This window comes from Stegostoma tigrinum, chromosome 4 (genome assembly GCF_030684315.1).
Source record: "Stegostoma tigrinum isolate sSteTig4 chromosome 4, sSteTig4.hap1, whole genome shotgun sequence".
Classification (NCBI taxonomy): Eukaryota; Metazoa; Chordata; class Chondrichthyes; order Orectolobiformes; family Stegostomatidae; genus Stegostoma; species Stegostoma tigrinum.
Genome location: NC_081357.1, coordinates 43755303 through 43776529, shown reverse-complemented (window position 1 = coordinate 43776529; position 21227 = coordinate 43755303). Strand labels below are relative to the sequence as shown.

The 21227-nt window shown below is 43.5% G+C and overlaps 1 protein-coding gene across 3 annotated transcripts in view; it reads left to right on the top strand.

Moving 5' to 3' along the window:
* ahi1 (Abelson helper integration site 1) overlaps window positions 1–21227 on the top strand; it is a 249179-nt gene that overhangs the window by 131386 nt on the left and 96566 nt on the right. For all 3 annotated transcript variants that reach the window (XM_048531564.2, XM_048531565.2, XM_048531563.2), the window contains one exon: window positions 10230–10435. In XM_048531564.2, coding sequence (XP_048387521.1) covers window positions 10230–10435 — 206 coding nt within the window. The remainder of the gene's footprint in view (window positions 1–10229; window positions 10436–21227) is intronic.

Here is a 21227-nt window from a genome sequence, read left to right as displayed (position 1 = left end):
TAGGTGGGGAGTTCCTGGACCAAAGGGGAGAAAATGGAGTCCAGATAGGTGGAGATGAGTTCGGTGGGGCAGGAGCAGGCTGAGACGATGGGTCGACCATGGCAGGCAGGTTTGTGGATTTTGGGAAGGAGATAGAAACGGGCCGTGCGGGGTTGGGGAACAATGAGGTTGGAGGCTGTGGGTGGGAGGTCCCCTGAGGTGATGAGGTCGTGAATGGTGTTGGAGATGATGGTTTGGTGCTCGGGTGTGGGGTCATGATCGAGGAGGCGGTAGGAGGTGGTGTCGGAGAGTTGGCGTCTGGCCTCGGCGATGTAGAGGTCAGTGCGCCATACTACCACTGCGCCACCCTTGTCTGCGGGTTTGATGGTGAGGTTGGGGTTGGAGCGGAGGGAGCGGAGGGCTGCCCGTTCTGCGGGGGAGAGGTTGGAGTGGGTGAGAGGGGTGGAGAGGTTGAGGCGGTTAATGTCTCGACGGCAGTTGGAGATGAAGAGGTCGAGGGAGGGTATGAGGCCTGGGGGTGGTGTCCAGGAGGAGGACTTGTGTTGGAAGCGGGTGAAGGGGTCAGTGGAAGGAGGGTTGGGTTCCCGGTTGAAGAAGTAGGCATGGAGGCGAAGATGGCGGAAAAACTGCTCTATGCCCATCCCTTCCTCCCACCCCAAGCCGCACCCCCAGCTACCCACTAACCTCATCCCACCTCCTTGACCTGTCCGTCTTCCCTGGACTGACCTATCCCCTCCCTACCTCCCCACCTACACTCTCTCCACCTATCTTCTTTACTCTCCATCTTCGGTCCGCCTCCCCCTCTCTCCCTATTTATTCCATTTCCCTCCCCCCATCCCCCTCTCTGATGAAGGGTCTAGGCCCGAAACGTCAGCTTTTGTGCTCCTGAGATGCTGCTTGGCCTGCTGTGTTCATCCAGCCTCACATTTTATTATCTTGGAATCTCCAGCATCTGCAGTTCCCATCATCTCTGATACTATTTTAACCTCACTGCGAAGCCTTTTCCAGGGATGCCTAACCTGAAGAAGTTACCCTCCTCCCTCCGGACCAACCTCAGGGAATCTCTCTCCCATTGCAACTCTCTTGTAATCTCTTCGGCCTTGAAACTGCTCGACCATGTCCTGAAGCAAACCAGGTACCACAGCCACATCACCCTCCTCAGCACCTGCCTACGGAACCAGATCATCCCCAAGGGACTACAGTCCACATTTCAGCCTTCCCAATTTGGCCCCAACCGTGACCACCTCTACACCCAGAACATTCAGACCCTTCAGAAGCTTTTCTCCCTGCGACTCCTGAAACAGACACTTGCAGCCATGCGCCGGCACCTCCACACACTGCAATCCAGCCTGCCCCAGCTCAGAGTCTCCCTCTCCCAGACCTGCAAAGGACCCCTGCTGTTTTTTATCCTCCGCAGGATCCACAGACTGAACACCCAGTTCCAGCTTTACTGGACACCAAAAATCGTAAGTACAACCAACTCACGGGCCCCTGCCCCCCACAAGAGGATTCCTGCGCCTCCCAAATCCCGACTCTGTCCCTGCCCCTCCCCCACCATGCACCCGCCGCCATTGACCATGAGGACACGGCCGGAGACCCCACCGATGACGTCACATCCGCCTCCGCCGGCCACAGAACTTCCGGAACCGCTGCTGCAGTCACCACCTCCACTTCCAGGTACAACACCCCACACACCACCCTCATCGCAGCTGCTGCCGCCCACCCCGATACTCCAACCGCCGACGGAACCCCGCTCACGGTTGACGACGACGCAACCCCGCCCACGGTCGACGCCGACGGAACCCCGCCCACGGCCGGCGAAACCCCGCCCACGGCCGACAGAACCCCGCCCACGGCCGACGGAACCCCGCCCACGGCCGACGACCCCATCGCTCCGCCCACAACCTCCACAGCCTGCAACCCCAGAGGAAACAGCCACACTGAGCCCTGCCGCATCTTCACCATTCCCCCAGACCTCCCACTGACTGAGGACGAACGGTCAGTCCTTAGCAAGGGGCTCACCTTTGTCCCCCTACAACCACACATCAACGAATACCAGTCACGGTCGGACATAGAGCAGTTTTTCCGCCGTCTTCGCCTCCATGCCTACTTCTTCAACCGGGAACCCAACCCTCCTTCCACTGACTCCTTCACCCGCTTCCAACACAAGTCCTCCTCCTGGACACCACCCCCAGGCCTCATACCCTCCCTCGACCTCTTCATCTCCAACTGCCGTCGAGACATTAACCGCCTCAACCTCTCCACTCCTCTCACCCACTCCAACCTCTCCCCCGCAGAACGGGCAGCCCTCCGCTCCCTCCGCTCCAACCCCAACCTCACCATCAAACCCGCAGACAAGGGTGGCGCAGTGGTAGTATGGCGCACTGACCTCTACATCGCCGAGGCCAGACGCCAACTCTCCGACACCACCTCCTACCGCCTCCTCGATCATGACCCCACACCCGAGCACCAAACCATCATCTCCAACACCATTCACGACCTCATCACCTCAGGGGACCTCCCACCCACAGCCTCCAACCTCATTGTTCCCCAACCCCGCACGGCCCGTTTCTATCTCCTTCCCAAAATCCACAAACCTGCCTGCCATGGTCGACCCATCGTCTCAGCCTGCTCCTGCCCCACCGAACTCATCTCCACCTATCTGGACTCCATTTTCTCCCCAGCCTCACATTTTATTAAGCTATTCACTTATATCTGATTGTAGTCCAACAGGTTTATTTTAAAGGGTATTTAAAATCAAGCTTTCGGAGTGTGGCACTTCATCTGATGAAGGGACACTGCTCCAAAAGTTTCTGATTTCAAATAAACCTGTTGGACTACTATGTGGTTACAAAGTGTGAAGCTGGATGAACACAGCAGGCCAAACAGCATCTCAGGAGCACAAAAGCTGACGTTTCGGGCCTAGACCCTTCATCAGAGAGGAGGATGGGGTGAGGGTTCTGGAATAAATAGGTAGAGAGGCGGAGGCGGACCGAAGATGGAGAGAAAAGAAGATAGGTGGAGAGGAGAGTATAGGTGGGGAGGTAGGGAGAGGATAGGTCAGTCCAGGGAAGACGGACAGGTCAAGGAGGTGGGATTAGGTTAGTAGGTAGGAAATGGAGGTGCGACTTGAGGTGGGAGGAAGGGATGGGTGAGAGGAAGAACAGGTTAGGGAGGCAGAGACAGGCTGGGCTGGTTTTGTGATGCAGTCGGGGGAGGGGATGAGCTGGGCTGGTTTTGTGATGCAGTGGGGGGAGGGGACGAACTGGGCTGGTTTTGGGATGCGGTGGGGCAAGGGGAGATTTTGAAGCTTGTGAAATCCACATTGATACCATTGGGTTGCAGGGTTCCCAAGCGGAATATAAGTTGCTGTTCCTGCAACCTTCGGGTGGCATCATTGTGGCACTGCAGGAGGCCCATGATGAACAAGTCATCTAAGGAATGGGAGGGGGAGTTAAAATGGTTCGCGACTGGGAGGCGCAGTTGTTTATTGTGAACCGAGTGGAAGTGTTCTGCAAAGCGGTCCCCAAGCCTCCGCTTGGTTTCCCCAATGTAGAAGAAGCCACACCGGGTACAATGGATACAATATACCACATTGGCAGATGTGCAAGTGAACATCTGCTTAATGTGCAAAGTCATCTTGGGGCGAGGGATGGAGGTGAGGGAGGAGGTGTGGGGGTAAGTGTAGCACTTCCTGCGGTGCTCCTCAGATGCTGCTTGGCCTGCTGTGTTCATCCACCTTCACACTTTGTTATCTTGGATTCTCCAGCATCTGCAGTTCCCATTATCACAGACTACTACGTGGTGTTGTCTGATTTCTGACTTTTTCCACCCCAGCCCAACACCAGCACCTCCACATCATGTACCTGATTGGCACAGTAATTAAAGTGCTTTAAATAGATACAATTGAAGTAGGAATAACAAGAGATCATGTTGGGGCAATATTTTGCTGCATCAGCAATGTGCACTAAAAAAGCATCTTTAGTGTAATGATCATTGACAGAAGAATTATGGAGCAAAATTTAGCAGAGGTTTAAGGAGTTACAGAGCTAAAGAAGATTACTGAAATAGGGAGGAGCTGGGGTAATGGAGAGGTTTGAAAAAATGGATGGGAATTTTGAAACTGTGTAGGTGTCTGACGGGAAGTCAGTATGGGTCCGTGCATACAAGGGAGATGGTGAGATAGGTCTTGGTCTAAGTAGTACTTAAAAAGGAGAGCTTTAATGGCCTGAATTTTATCAATGGTAGAACCTGGGAAGCTGTCCAGTATTCCTTGGGATAGTTAAGTATAGAGATATAGAAGGTATGGATGGATGTTTGGTGTCAGGTCAGCTGAGGAAAAGTTGAATCCCAGTCATGTATCAATGATGTGATTGCATTGTAGAAGCTCATTCAGGGGTTAGACAGGATGCTGATGTTGGAAATATTATCTTTCAGGATCAAACATTTGTCAGGGAGTGGATTGCAATCTGTGGTGAGGGAACAGTGTTTGTAAGACGAACAAAATGCACTGTGTTTTATCTTCCCAGTATTGGTATTAGAGAAGATCTAGTAGTACCAATACTCACTCACTCCAGTAGATTTGAAGAGCGAGTGCTCATAAAATCCAATGTGTGACCATCCCTTTAATCTATTTAGAGCCTTAAGTGGCCACCTAATATTTTGGTGGAGGCCCACTCCAATCAAGTAGCCCAGCAGCTTCAGCTGCGTGGGCTAATATCAGGCAGGAATTAAGTGTAGCTGGTTCTTTTACAGATCCCGGAACTCATCCAAGGGGCCACACATCTGAGATTACGCTTCCCCCCCCTTATCCACTCCCTGACCTTTCAAACTGCAACCTCACTGGCAAATATGAGCCTGAACCCTAAGAAAATCCCTACCAGGAAAACCTTTTGCATGGACGCTGGAGCAATCTCTGTGAAGGAAAAACTAATTGATTATTTTATCTCTTGATACCCAATAAAGTTCCCGAATTTGTCACATTTCTAGATGGGATATCCAAATGTTTAAGTTATGGAGCATTAGTGGTAAAGGGAATGAATATTGACAATGGTGTATTCAAGACAGAGTTACACAAATTTTCAATCAGTAAGGCAACCAAAGATAGATAGGAGGGTGGAGCTGAGGGTTATTCAAACTTTATTTCCAAAGGATTACAGTTTGCTAGAACTGGTGTTCTGAGGAAGGGTCATCACACCCGAAACATTAACTCTGTTTTCCCCTCCAAAGATGCTGCCAGAACTGCTGAGTTTTTCCAGCAACTTTGTTTTTGTTCCTAATTTACAGCAACCCCAGTTCTGTTGGTTTTTGAAAGAAATGCAAAGCTATTTGTGTACAAGACTTTTTTAAAACAAAAATTGTGGGATGTGGGCGTCACTGGCTGGCCAGCATTTATGGCCTGTCCCTTGTTGCCCTTGAGAAGATGATGGTGAGCTGCCTTCTTGAATCGCTGAAGTCCACTTGCTGTGAGTTGAACCACAATACCTTCAGGGAGGCAATTCCAGGATTTTGACCCAGCAACACTGAAAGAATAGCAATATATTTTCAAGTGAATATGACAAGTGGCTTGGAGGGGGAACTTGAAGGTGCTGGTGTTCCCATGTATCTGCTGCCCTTGCTCTTCTGCTTGGAAGTGGCCGTGCGTTTGAAAGACACTATCTCAGGATCTGTGGTGAATTTTTGCAGTGCATTTTCTAAACAGTACACATTGCTGCTACTGGGTGTCAGTGGTGGAGGGATTAGATGCTAATGGATGTCGGGCCAGTCAAGAGGGCTATTTCCTGGGCGGTGTCAAGGTATACCAATCCAGGCAAGTGGGGAGTAGTCTATCACAATCCTGACATGTGCCTTGTAGATGATGGACAAGATCTGGGGAGTTAGATGGTGAGTTATTCACCACAGTATTCCTAGCCACTGACCTGTTCTTGTGGTTACTGTGTTTATGTGGTGAGTCCATTTGAGTTTCTGGTCAGTGGTAACCCCCAGGATGTTGATAGTGGGCAAGCCAGTGATTGTAACACCATTGAATATCAAGGGGTGGTGTTTAGATTGTCACTTATTGATGATGATCATGGCCTGCCATTTGTGTAGTTTGAATGTTACTTGCCACTTGTCAGCCCAAGCCCAATTTAGAACATTTACAATATAAACAGCAAAAACTTCAACTTTTTTCCTCTAGCAATACCCTTTGAAGATAGCCAATCCTAGTGAAGTATCAATGCTGTTTGAACTTTGAGACTTTTTACTTAGCTGCCCCTCTTCGGTTTTTGGTAGCCTTGACATTGCTTTCCAGTTGTGAAGGCCTAGACTCCTTTACTGTTCCAACATCCAGGAGACACCTTTAAGTTCTTAGAACCTGGAGATTCCACAAGAAAAACTCTCGCAGTATAGAAATTTGTACAAAACTAATAAAAAGCTGGTTTCCTGAACTGGAACCTAATTCTCCTCAAATTGATTGTGGCTGCTGATCATTTGTTTGACATATGTCATAAAATTCAGCATTGCAAACACCTCTCTGAGTCACTCCATTGTGTCCCCTAGGCACTTATCCCAAATCATAAGCTTCCATGGAAGTTGCATTTAGTTCAGTATTCTAAATTATTTTCTAATTTTTTTAAAAAAATAAGTCACCTTCGCCAAACTTAAACCACAAATCTATTTTACCTCTATTTTAAAATCCAAGTTCTCCAATAAGTATATAAACCTTTTTCATGTGAAATCAAGCATACATGCCAACTCATGCGAGTTTCTGTCTCATGACTGACCAAAATCAAGAAGATATTTTGGGAAGGCACCAAAAACATCTCGAGGAACTTCAGCATCAACGTACAGAGATGAAGTTGGGATGTTTGAGGGAAAGCATAAACCCCCAGACAAGTAATCTACTCAAGTTGCAAGTCGATCTAACAATTATGGACTAGACCAAACCCCCTCAAAATATGTTGAAAAGATAGCCTAGACCCTAACCTTTTCTTGTTTTAAAGTACCAGGCATCGTGTTCCGGATGCAATTGGATTGGTCAAACAACCAATCTTGAAGCAAAATACACTTTATTCATACGCTATAGCTAAAATACAACAAAAGAAAGAGGAAATTGGAAAAAATTAACTCTACAGAATAATAGATTATTTAACCACTAACCAGTAACTGTTCCAATATAGTAACATCTCATAAGCAAATGCAAATTCAGTAAAACAAATTGTCTCACATGAAATTCTCCAGCCCAGGAAGAAAAGCATCAAGGGAAAACTCTGAGAGAAACAGTAGCAGGAAGAGATGTACTGCAGCTTCCAAACCCAGCTTCAAGACCCCAGCAACTGCTACTCAACAGCTAAAACTAAAAATCCTGCTTCTGTGGGAGCTTGACCCCATCCATTCAGGCTGTTTTTGTTGTTTCAACTTTTTTAAAAAAACTCGAGGCCATAATTGTTTATGTTATTGGTTCTGAGTATACCTCTATGTCAACCTCAAAGTGCTCTCTTAAAGCCGTAGTGTGGTCACATAACAGAGCTGCAGAAAGCAGCAGGCCTTGTCCTGAACTTGAAATTAAGATACGCCATTTGGACTTAGGAATTGTTAGGCAAAGATACAGGCCCCATTGATTCATCTTCATCCATCCTACCAGTTGCATGATATAGTCATAATTGAGGGTTGATTAGATCAGTTGGCTGAATGGCCGATTAACAATGCAGAGTGGTGCCAATAGTGCTGGTTCAGTTTCCACACTGGCTGAGATCAACATGAAGTTCCACCTTCTCAATCTCGATAAACATGACCTTCCTTTCACAAATCCATGTTCATTATCCCTGCCTAATTCATCTCTCCAGCACAGATATTCTGTCCCTCAGACTTCTTTCTAACAAGTCCCTGTCAAACTGACTGGCGTGATATTTCCTGGTCTATCGCTTACTCTTCTTTTTTTAAATAATGAGACTACTTGAGACTTGCAACCAAAGAGAATGTGAAAATGACTGCTAGGGCTCCGATCATCTCCTGTTTACCTCCCTCAACCACTTGGTTTTGCAGATTTTATGGCTCTTAAACTCTCTAGTTACTTTTCTCTGTGGTAGTCTCTTCTAATATTTCACAATTCTTCACCCTTGTGTCTATACCTGTGTCATAATTTTCCATGTGAAGGTTGACAAGAAGTATTATTTGAGGTCTGTGCCCTCCTGTCCAGATGCACATAAACACATATTATCTCTCCCTCTATGGCCACTAATAGACCCAACGATTTCCCTAGTTATTCTTGTCTACTTGCCAATCCTTTCTAATTGCACTCTCTTAGCTTCCCTGACTACTTCTTTAATTTCCCCCTTGCACAATTCTTCTAAGTGCTCTGCTGTGTTCAGCCATTGGTATTTACCATAAGCTTGTCTTTTCTTTCTTCATCTTCACATTTATGTCCCTTGAGATTCACCAGTCTTGGTCTCATCCTTTTTCATATATGGATATATTTTCCCAGTACTCTTGCTATTTCATCCTTAATGCCTTCCACTGGCCTGACAGTTTTCTCTGCCAGTAGCAGTTCTGAAGCCACTTGGCCTGAATCGTATCTTAGTAAAATTAACCTTTCCCCAATTTAAAACTTTCATTTTAGTTCTGAAGAAAGGCCACTAGCCTGGAATGTTAACTCCGCTTTTTCTCCGGATCTGCTGAGTTTCTCGAGCAATTTTTGTTTGGTTTCAGATTTCCAGTATCCATAGTTGTTTTAATTTAGAAGTTTTATTCTTAGCCATCATTATCCTTTTCCATTAGTATACTAAATGTAACTTGAGTTCTGATCACTATCTCTAAAATCTGCTCCTACTGATGCGCCTTCTATCCAGGCTCATCTTCCAATATTGGGGACCACCAATGATATAGGTAGAATCACAATGCTGGTAGGGAAAGAGGTCCAGGATTTTGATTCAGTGACACAGACGGAACAGTCATATATTTCCCCATGATCACTATCCTAACAGTTGCTACACTCAAAGGTTGACACCATTAACGATAAAGGAGCCTGCATGATTGGCATCACACCCATAAAAATTTACTCCCTCCACTGTAGCACAATGGCAGTGTCTACCTTCGATAAGATGCACCACAGAAATGTAACAAGATTCTTTTGTCGGCACTTTCTAAACCATAAGCAAATAACTGAAAACACCACCACCGGCAAGTTCCCCTCCAAGCCACACACCACCCTGACTTAGAACCAAGATGCTGCTCCTTCATTGTAGCCAAAAGAAAATTCTGGAATTTCTTTCCTAGCAGAATTGTAGGTGTACCTACACCACTGGATACAATTGGTTCCAGAAGGAAGCTCCCCTAAATTCTCCTTGAGGACAATTAGGAATGGGCAATTAATGCAGGCCTAGCTGATGATGTATGTATCCCATGAGCAACTTATTCTAAAAATAAATGATTTGGGAACACTTGTACTCAAAAGTGCAAGATTGCTGTAAAGATGTGCACTTTTGGCCAAGCCACGTTGCTGTTTCATACTGTTTAAAAAATACAAAGTCTTGTGTCTGGTTAATATAAAACAGACTATGTTTTACCAGTGACGTATTTAAAAGGGTACTAATGTTATTGATTGCAGTGTAAAAATAGCATTTACTAATTTAGTTTTTGATTGCATCTCTTTGTTGTTTATTCTTGGGCTTTTCTGTCCAGAATTGTTCTCTTCGTTGCACAATCACTTTCAGTGTTGTTTTGCAACCAGGAGCCGTAATTTAGTGGAGCCTGGTTGTTTGCTGGCTGTGCTCACAAAGTAGGAGCAACCTGGCTTTCTGTAAATAGATACCCAACAATGTGTCAAACTGTTGACTAAATTTACCCTCAAAAACAATTCATAAGGCTCAAATTCACAGTTATTCTGCATCAAATTAAAGGTGTATTGGTTTGGACATCATCAGACTCCGGAAGCCTTATGATGTTAACATCTCTAATGGTATTCTGCTTAAGAAGAGAATACTTGTGAAAATTGTGTCAAAAGCAATTTGTGTTATTAACAGCAGTGAAAGGTTTTAAAATTGTTTCCGTAAGGTAGCTGTTTTCAGTCTCTGTTGTGGTAAAGGGTATTTCCATTCCCTTGCAACTGTGCAATTTCATTACTGTAAATTAGATATAAATGTATTTTTCTACAAATGTAACCACACAAAGCAGTCAATTTTATACTGTAATGTTTAAAGCAGCATAGAATGATGTAAATGACCTTTTTTTGTTGTCCCTTTATATCCTAGTTGCTCAAATGGAGGCCGAGACTATGAAGGAAGTGTGTAAGGCAAGCTTGAAGTCTGGAAACACATCTACACCAAAGGGACCTCGGATTTTAAGTGGCACTTTTGATAGTAGCACTGTATATAATGGCTCATTTTTTTCAATTAGTCATTCATCTAGGATATCAATGAAAATGCAGAAAGTCAAACAGAAACTGGATACAGTCGTGGTATGTACCATTAGTGAAATGCAAAGAAAATACTGTGTTACCTTTAGGACTCTATTTCAATGTTTGTTACAGTACTTTGTACATGAATTATATAAAGGGCTCATTCAAAGTCCTCTTAGTAAGTAAATAAAATATGCTTGATAGGTTGAAGAGAATTAGTTTGATGTTCCCATGCTGATTCTGAAAACATACTATTTGTCAATATTATTTACGAATATTATTTGTTTTAACACAAACACTCATTAACAAGAATATTAGTGTGTGGTTATCACTTGACTAAGGGCTTTCAGAGGATTGTGTCATTTTAATGTTAATGTTAGAGAACCAGAAACTCAAGTTAATGGTCTGTGAACATGGGCTTGAATCCCACTATGGCATTTAGTGAAATTTGGACTTGATTAGAAACATCTGGAACAACTGTCCAGCCATATTTGTCACTGCCTTTTAGGGAAGGAAATCTGCTGTACTTACCTGGTCTGGTGCATATTTGACTCCAGACTCTCAGCAATGACTTCTAACTGCTCTATGGGTAAGAAGGGAAGAAATGCTGACCTAGACAGCAATGCCCACATCCTATGAACAGACAAAAACAAATCCAGAAGAGGAGTAAAGTGAATGATGACGTCTGAGGACTTTATTTTAAATATTGCTGATTAGTGGAATTCCAAATGGATATAGTCACTCAGTATGCCTTAACTATTGCAAATAGCTGCCATTCAGCTACACCATTCTTATTTAGAAATACTTGCACATCAAAATGACACAACATTTTAAAGTAAGTATTATTGTTTATACTTCATTAGCTCCAAAATCAATTTGAGTTTAATTGGCAGCTTTCATAACTACAGAACTTCTCCAACAATTTGTGGCAAATTAAATGCTTTGTGAGTATTATCACTGTTATAATGTAGAAAATTTAAGAATACATATAATAATATACATACATATTTGAATAATACAAGGCAGGAAATTTAAAAATAAACTTAATACTTAGTCCATAAATCAATACTCCACAGAAGTGAGTTTCAGCAACTATTTTGATCCCAATAATCATCGGTCAAACAAGACCACAGAAGTTGATGAGGACAAAAAAGCCACGATGGACCATTGGCAAAGCAAGTTCCATGGGAAAGAATGTGATCAACACAAATTTTGTGGTATCTTGTTTGGAACAGCATGCAGGGGCTTGGCTAGGATCCCTTTTGTTTATAATAAAAGTGAGGAGAATGGGAGTAGGTTGCACAGCCAACTTCAAATTGTAAAACAAAGAGAAAGGAAAACATGAAGAAAGGAATTAATAAAGGTGAAATAGCTATTTCATGATAGAATCCCTACAGGGTGAAAAGATGCATTTGGCTCATCAACTCTGCATTGAGCTGCCAAAGAACATCTCACCTAGACCTTTACCCTATCCCCGTAACCCTACATTTACCATGAGTAAACCACCTTGCCTACAAGCCCCTGGACACTACGGACAATTCATCATGGCCAGTCCACCTAACCTGCAAATCTATGGACTGTCAGAGGAAACTGGGGCACACAATGAGAATCCACACAGACCTGGGTAGAATGTGCAAACTCCACACAGACAGTCAGCCAAGGGTGGTTTGAAACTTGGGTCCCTGGTCCCTGTAAGGCAGCAGTGCTAACCACTGAGCCACCATGCTGACCCATTTGAGTGTATCTCACATTAATGTATAGAGATACAGATTCTGTATCTATTTAGGATGTACAGCTTTGGTCAGAATTCTGTGAGTATATTACCTAATATTTTCAGTCAAATTATGTTAATGATCCATGTGATGAATCCAACGTGAGCACCAAGTTGAATTAGTCCATTAGTGCATTGAAAATCAGTATCTCCATTTTCTGTTATAATACAAAGTTTAATGTTTTGAATACTTCGTGCAAGATAGTAGACGAATATGCATTGATTCTAAAGTGATATTTTCTTGTATAGTATGACTTAATTCACTGGCATGAAATATCAGTATAAATGACTGAAATCAATACTGATGCCAGTCCAGCAAATATGCTGTAATATTTTATAACTTATCAACTAATTCATCACCGTTAAAGGATTTCATCCAAAAGCTAGACAGTATGTTTATGTTGACGACAGTTAATGTCAATGCTTTTAAAAACAAATGAAACAAGTAGGAACCTTTTTTGTAGAACCTTTCTCTGGAAGCTAGGGAGGAGATTGCAGATCCTTTGACTTTGATCTTTTTGTCATCATTGTCTACAGGAATAGTGCCAGAAGACTGGTGGATAGCAAATGTTGTCCGCTTGTTCAAAAAGGGGAGTAGAAACAACTCTATTAATTATAGACCAATGAGCCTTACTTCAGTTGTGGGTAAAGTGTAGGAAAGGATTATAAGAGATGGGATTTATAATTATCTAGAAAAGAATAATTTGATTAGGGACAGTCAACACGGTCTTGTGAAGGGTGGGTCGTGCCTCACAAACCTTATTGAGTTCTTTCAGAAGGTGACCAAACAGGTGGATGACGATAAAGCGGTTGATGTGGTGTATTTGGATTTCAGTAAAGTGTTTGATAAGGTTCCCCACAGTAGGCTATTGCAGAAAATACATAGGCATGGGATTGAGGGTGATTTAGTGGTTTGGATCAGAAATTGGCTAGCTGTAAGAAGACAGAGGGTGGTGGTTAATAGGAAATGTTCATCCTGGAGTTCAGTTACTAGTGGAGTACCGCAAGGATCTGTTTTGGGACCTGTTTTGCTGTTTGCGATTTTTATAAATGACCTGGATGAGGGTGTAGAAGGATGGGTTAGTAAATTTGCAGATGACACTGAAGTCGATGGAGTTGTGGATAGTGTGGAAGGATGTTGCAGGTTACAGAGGGACATAGATAAGCTGCAGAGCTGGGCTGAGAGGTGGCAATTGGAGTTTAATGCCGAAAGGTGTGAGGTGATTCACTTTGGAAGGAGTAACAGGAATACCGAGTACTGGGCTAATGGTAAGAATCTTTGTAGTATGGATGAGCAGAGAGATCTCGGTGTCCATGTGCATAGACCTCTGAAAGTTGCCACCCAGGTTGACAGGGTTGCTAAGAAGGCGTACGGTGTGTTAGGTTTTATTGGTAGAGGGATCGAGTTTCGGAGCCATGAAGTCATGTTGCAGCTGTACGAAACTCTGGTGCGGCCACACATGGAGTATTGCCTACAGTTCTGGTCGCCGCATTATAAGAAGGATGTGGATGCATTGAAAAGGGTGAAGAGGAGATTTACCAGGATGTTGCCCGGTGTGGAGGGAAGGTCTTATGAGGACAGGCTGAGGGACTTGAGACATTTTACGTTAGAGAGAAGAACGTTAAGAGGTGACTTAATAGAGACATGCAAGATGATCAGACAATTAGATAGGTTGGACAGTGCGAGCCTTTTTCCTCGGATGGTTATGGCTAGCATGAGGGGACATAGCTTTAAATTGAGGGGTGATAGATGTACGACAGATGTCAGAGGTAGGTTCTTTACTCAGAGTAGTAAGAGCGTGGAATGCCCTGCCTGCAACAGTAGTAGACTCGCCAAATCTAAGGGCATTTAAATGGTCATTGGATAAACATGTGGATGATAATGGAATAGTGTAAGTTAGGTGGGCTTCAGTTTGGTTTCACAGGTTGGCTCAACATCGAGGGCTGCAGGGCCTGTACCGCGCTGTGGTGTTCTTTGTTCGATGCTCTAGATTATTTTCAAGAGCAAAATGCAAATACAGCTAAAGTAAGGCAGAAAGTTGGACGTAGTTAAAAATGTAATAGTTATAGGAGAATGAGTGTTAATAGAATTTAGTGAAAATAATTGAAATTAAATAATTGAATACATTTTTATGTTTTAAATTTTAATTTATAATGTGCTGGATTGAAGACCTGTGATCTTCAGCTGTTTGCTTAATTATTTCACCAGAAGCACTGTTATGCAGTAAAACAGAATTGTTTAATTATTCAACACTGACTTTAATACTGAAGAGAAGGCCATCCTTATTTTTAATAGAATTTGTTGTTCTGAAGCTGATGAAAGCCAGGTGTTCCTGATTTGTGAAGCCTTTGCCTAGGTGCATTCATCCTGTGGGTGTAATCCAGGGAATCCTGCCAAAATAAGCTACTTTCCATAAAAAATTAGCATTATATTTTCAATGGAGGCAATTGTTAGCGAAGCTACAGGGGCAACAAGATAGAGAATTACCGTGCGCTAGTGCCATTAACAGAAATATCTGTGGATGATGCACCTGTTTGTGTGTGGGGAGGGGACCAGGGTGTCAATTGACAGCGGTCATTAAGATTTGTGCAAGCAGATGTGGGCTTGGAATATTGTCACCTCAAGCACATTGAAACTTAAGATTGTTAGACCTATATATATATTTAGAGAACAGTTGTTTTAATGTGTGAGTGATATTATATTTATTGTGCTAGAAAGCAAGGGATATCATACCAGAGCTTTTTTTTAAAAACTCATTTGTGCATCTAATCCAATATTAAAATATAGTTTTCAGCCTTTTATGCAACCAGTCTGCTGGCTTGACAGTGTAAAAATTAATCTTCACTGTCATTGACCAAACTTCACAATTTCGCATGCTCAACTTCCTTTCTATGAAACTGACCAGTAGATGCCAACTTCTGAAATTGGTCAAGACTGGTATTTAAAGCCTGTTTATTGAATTGTGTCTTTTATCCAGCATCTTCGCTGTCATGAAGGCTACCTACCTACATCTTTGTAAAATGTGCTGCCCCCTCCAGTCCATCTGCCAATGAAAACGTTGTTCACTCATGTCTGTCTCAGTTCCTGGCTCAATAGTGAACTGTATTTTGATGGCAAATGCTTGAAGTTGGAGATGGGCAAAGCTTTGTCGGCATTCATCAAGGTGAACTGGTTTGCAGCCTGCTCCATGAGGAGACAGGCAATTGGTGTACTTAAGGCCCCACTGTGGGCCGTGTTTCATTTCCCCAACTTGTGTGGTGCCCTTCGGTTCAATTGAGGCAGACTTCTGAGGACGGTTAGGCGACCATTAGAGTTACAGAGTGCATCTTTATCAGTTAACATTCATTCAAGGGGTTTCCCTTCTGTCTGGACCCACAGGCTTCGCACCTGTAATTGTTCATTTCTACACAGGCTATCCAAGGTTACCACATGTTGTGGTGTCCTGGCTCATCTTTCTGCTTTAGCAACACTCACCTCATCCAAGGATACTGTGGGCTGAACATTGTTCCTGGCCCTCTGAGTTGCCCAACCTTATCTCATTCATGGGATGTGGGTGCTACTGGCTGGGCCAGCATTAATAGTCCATTCCTATTTGCTGTTGAGTAGTTGGTACTGAGCTGCTGCATTCTATGTGTTGTAGGTAGGCCCAGGATGCTTTTAGAGGCTAGCTCCAGGTATGGTGAGTGGCTTGGAGGGGAACTTACAGATTGTGGTGTTTCCATCTATCTACTGCCTTTGTGCTTCTAGATGGCAGTGGTCATGAGTTTGGAAAGTGCTATCAAAGGAGCATTGGTGAATTTCTGCAGTGCAACTTGTAGGTAGTACACACGGATGCTACTGAGTGACGTTAGTGGAGGGTGTAAATACTTGTGGATCTGGTGCCACTCAGGTGGTTTCTTTGTCCTGAATGATGTCAAGCTCCTTGTATATTGTTGGAGCTGCACCCATCCAGGAATGTTGGGAGTATTTTATAGCACTCCTGACTGTTGTTTGTCGTTGGTGGACAGGCCAAGGGAAGTCAGGAGATGAATTGTTTGCTGCAGGATTCCTAGCCCCTGGCATCCATTCGTAGCTACTGTATTTATATGACTAGTCAAGTTTAATCTCTGGTCAATGGTAATCTTGGGATTTTGATAGTAGGGGATTCAGTGATGGTAATATGAATGAATGTGATGGGACGATGACTAGATTTGCGCTTGTTGTAGAAGATCTTTGCCCAGCATTTACGTGGCACAAATGTTACTTGTTACTTGTCAGCCCTGGATTTTGCCTAGCTCTTGCCACTTTCAGGCATGTACTGCATCAGTATCTGAACAGTCTTGAATGGTGCTCAACTTTGTGTAATTGTCAGCAAATGTCCCCTCTTCTGACCTTATAATGGAGAGAAGATTATTGATGAAGCAGCTGAAGATGTTTGGGCCTAGGCCATTCTCATAGGGAACTCCTGAAGATGTGTCCTAGATTAAGATGACCGATCTCTGACCACTACTACAATCATCTTTTGTGCCAAGTGTGATTCCGACCAGTGGGGTGTTTCCCTTGATTTCCATGGACTGCAGTCTTTCCGGGGCCCCTTGATGCCAAAATTCTAGGAGCAAAACAATTTCAAATGATTTTTGTTTCCTTGTTTATTGATAGCTATTACCTCATTGGTAGCTTTTCTACTTCCTTCTGGTTAAACATAAACTATCTTCCTTCGTATTGAGTAAAATTTCAGGCACTGAATCTGTTTTTAATTCTTTTGTGGAATATGGACATTTATTGATCCCTAATTGGGAAGGTGGTTGGTATAAGTTTTTTTTCAATTGTTTCAATCCATTTCGTTCAGGGTCAACCACTTTGCTGATGGGAAGGGAGTTTCCAGATTTTGAGCTGGCAGCTATGAGAAAAAAACAATATAGTGCCAAGTCAGGATGGTGTGTATCTTTGAGAGGAACTTGCAGGTGCTGATGCTCTGATTCATCTATGTGTAGGCCTAGGCTGCAGAATTGTCTGTCAGCACTCAATAAGCTTGGTTAATAATAATGTTTCCAAAAAAAATCACAATAGTAGACATTGAAGTCCCCCATTAGTGTATCCTCTACCCCTGTGATCCACAGTGCTCATTTGGATTCCAGTGGTTGTCAGAAATCAGTCATCTTAGTCTAGGATACATCTTCAGGAGCTCTCTAGGAGAGTGGCCTAGGCCCAAACATGGACGAATACTGATCAATTGACCTGGTAATCAACAAATTTCCTTATTGATATTTGAGACTTCATGACCTCTAAATTAATGTTCAGAATTCCCTGGGTAACTCAAGTTTTGGCAAAGATCTGTAGCTTGGGTTGTGGATGCAGTTGTTGACTTGCTCACCAAGCTGGCATGTGCTCATTCAGATATTTCGTCACCATGCTAGGTGACGACATCAGTGGAGTCTCCGATGATGCGATGTTATTCTACTCCGCTTGGAATTTATACTTTCTGGTCCATTATGGTGAGTAGTGTCATTTCCTGTTGTGATCTGTATGTGTTTGTATATGCAGTCCAATTCTGTGTGTTTATTGAATGCATTACGGTTGGAGGACCATGCCTTTAGGAATTCCCGTGCATGCCTATGTTTGGCTTGGGCTACTATGAATACCTTGTCCCAGTTAAACTTATGGCCTTCATTATTCGAGCGTACCAATACTAAGGAGAGTTCGTTATCCTGTTTTGCTGCTAGCTGATGTTCATGTATTCTGATGGCTAATTTCCTTCCTGTCCGCCCAAAGTAATGTTCGTGGCAGTCGTTGCATGGTATTTTGTAAACCACATTGGTTCTACATGTTGTGGGAATGGGGTTTTTAATCCTTGTACGTGTTTACCGCAACACCCAAAAGATATGCAGGCTAGGTGGATTGGCCATGCTAAATTGCCCTTAGTGTTCAGGAATGTGCAGATTAGATGGGTTATAGGAGAATGAGTCTGGGTGGAATGCTCTGAGGGTCACTGCGGACTTGTTGGGCTGAAGGGCCTGTTTCCACACTGTAGGGATTCTATGATCTCCGATTGACATTACATCAGACACACAGGAAGGAAATTATCCATTGGAATACATGAACATTAACTAGCAGCAAAATGGCACGATGAACTCTCCTTAATACTCGTACAGTCAGACAATGAAGGCCATCAGTTCACCTGGGACAAGGTAACCATAGTAGCCCAAGCCAAACATAGACATGCACGGGAATTCCTGAGGCATGATTCTCCATCTGTAATGAAATCAACAATCAACAAATAGAATTTGACCCCATATACAAACCCATACAGATCAAAACAGGAAATGACGCTGCTCGTTATAGTGGACTAGACAGTATAAATTCCTGGCGGAGTAGAACAACATCAATTCATCGGAGCCTCCACTGATGAGTCACTTAGCATGGTGATGAAACGTCTGAATGAGAATAAGCCAGCTCGGCAAGCAAGTCAACTTCTCCCAGGGTAACTGTCTCCCGACCGTACTGCTATGCTGTCACCACTGTTAGGTAAGTTCTGAAGGAAAACAAGACTTGTTCAAGTGCAATGATTATTGTGTTTGGGACGTTGGCTGTAGGATAAGATTCTATGAGCACGTCTGCGTAAGGCTGTTGCTTTGACTAGTTTGCCAATTTTGGCAGAAGATAATAAGGAGGACTTTGCAGAGTTGTTAGGTCAGAAACAGCACTTAGTTGTTTCTGGTGCCTAAGTTGATGTCAGGAGATCCAAAAGGTTTTATTCCTTTGTGACTTTTTCTGTAGAGTTTTGGTGCGACTGAATAGCTTGCTGGGCCATTTCAAAGGCAGTTAAGAGATCTGTCAGAATGCTGTGGGTTTGGAGCTGCATTTATGCTAAATTCCTTTGTGATAGTTCCATGGCAGAATTTTCTAGTTTTGTTAAAATTACGCAATTAATTAAATGACGAGTGCTATCAACTGCTACGGTAAGATTTGAGCCCATGCCCCAGACTTTGTTACTTACCCAAAGATGTTACCATTGCATCACCATCTCCTTGTAGTGATTGTGAATATATTCAACCAATCAAGAAAAACTCATACTTTGCCGATGCAATGCATACTTTGATAGTTACAAGGTAAGTTGATGATATAGACATCAATAGAAAATGAATAAGAGACTAAATGGTTTCTATAAGAGCAAAAGATATAGGAGTAAAATTAGACTATTTGGCCTATCAAGTCTGCTGCGTCATTTGATCATGGCTGAAATGTTTTTCAATCCCATTCTCCTCCCTTCTCTCCAAAACCCTTGATTCCCTTACTAATCAAGAGCCTACCTGTCTCTGTCTTAAAAACACCCAGTGGTTTGGCCTCCATAGCCTTCTGCAGCAATGAGTCCTACAGATTATGCACTCTCTGGCTGTAGAAATTCTCCCTTCTCTCAGTTATGAAGGGTCGTCCTGTCAGAATGAGGCAGTGCCCCTGGGTCCTAATCTCTCCGACTAGTGGAAATATCTTCTCCATATCCACTCTAACCAGGCCACTAAGAGATTTGTAAGTTTCAATCAGATTCCCACTCATCTTCTTGAACTCCCTTGATGCATCCCCAACAGCTCAACTGCTTCTCATATGACAAGCCTTTCACACACAGAATCATTCATGTAAACCTCCTCTGAACCACCTCCAAGGCCAGTACATCCTTTCTTTGATACAGGGTGCAAAACTGCTTACAATGTTCCAAATGCATTCTGACCAACCATATACAGCCTCAGCACTACATCTCTGCTCTTGTACTCTAGCCCACTTGAAATGAACGCTAACGTTGCATTTGCCTTTCTAACTGCCACTAAACCTGCATGTTAACCTTAAGCGAATCCTGAACTGTTAAGTCCCTTTGTGCTCAGATATCCAAAGCCTTTCCCCATTTTCCTACCAAAATTGATAATCTCACGGTTTCCTGTATTGTATTCCACCTGCCAGTTCTTTGCTCACTGTCCTAGCCTGTCCAAGTCCTTCTGCAGCCTCTCCACTTTCTCAAAAATACCTGCCCATCTACCTATCTATGTGTCATCTGCAAACCTAGCAACAATTCCCTCAGCTCCTTCTTCCAGATTGTTTGTGTATAACATGAATAATTGTCCCAAAACAGACCCCTGCAGAGTTCCACTAGTCACTATTTGCTATCCTGAAAAAGATCCCAGTAACCTTACTCTCGGCTTTCTGCCAGTCAGCCAGTCCTTTGCCCATGCCAGTACTTTGCTCCTAATGCTGTGAGCTGTCAGGTTGTTTAGCAGCCTCCTGTGGATCACCTTGTCAGAGGCTTTCTGGAAATTGAAATAGATCATGTCCGTTGGCTCTTCTTTGCCTAAATTGCTTGTTACTGCAGAGAATTCTAGCATATTTGTTGGGCATGACCTCCCCTTAGCAAAGCCATGATAACTCAGCCCTATTTTACTAAGCACTTCAAAGTACTTCGCAGTTTCATCCCTAATAATGGACTCTAAAATCTTGCCGGTGACTGAGGTCAGGCTAATAGAACTATAGTTAACTGTCCGCTGCCTCCCTCCCTTCATAAACAGTGATATTGTGTTAGCCATTTTGTCGTCCGCTGGGATCGTTCCTGACTCTAGTGATTCCTGAGAATTCACCACCAATGCCTCTACAATCTCCTCAGCTGTCGCCTTCAGAACTTTAGGGTGTCGTCCATCTGATCTGAGTGATTTATCCACCTTCAGAACTTTCAGCCTCCCCAGTCACTTGGTGATGGGTACTACACTCATCACTGCCCCAACTCTTTTGAAGTTCTGGTATGCTGCTGATGTCTTCTGCTGTGAAAACAGATACAAAGAACATAATCAGTTCCTCCACCATCTCTTTGTTCCCCTTTACTACTTTTCCACCCTCATTTTCCACTGGTACAATGTCCACTCTTGCCTCTCTCATCTTTTATATATCTAAAAAAGATCTCCTGCAATCATCTTTATATTACTAGCTATCTTATCCTCCTATTTCATTTTCTGTCAGCTTATTGCTTTTTTAGTTATCCTCTGCTGGTTTTTAAAGGTTTTCCAATCCTCTGGCCCCCCACTAACCTTCACCACATAATATGGTTTCTCATTTGCTTTTAT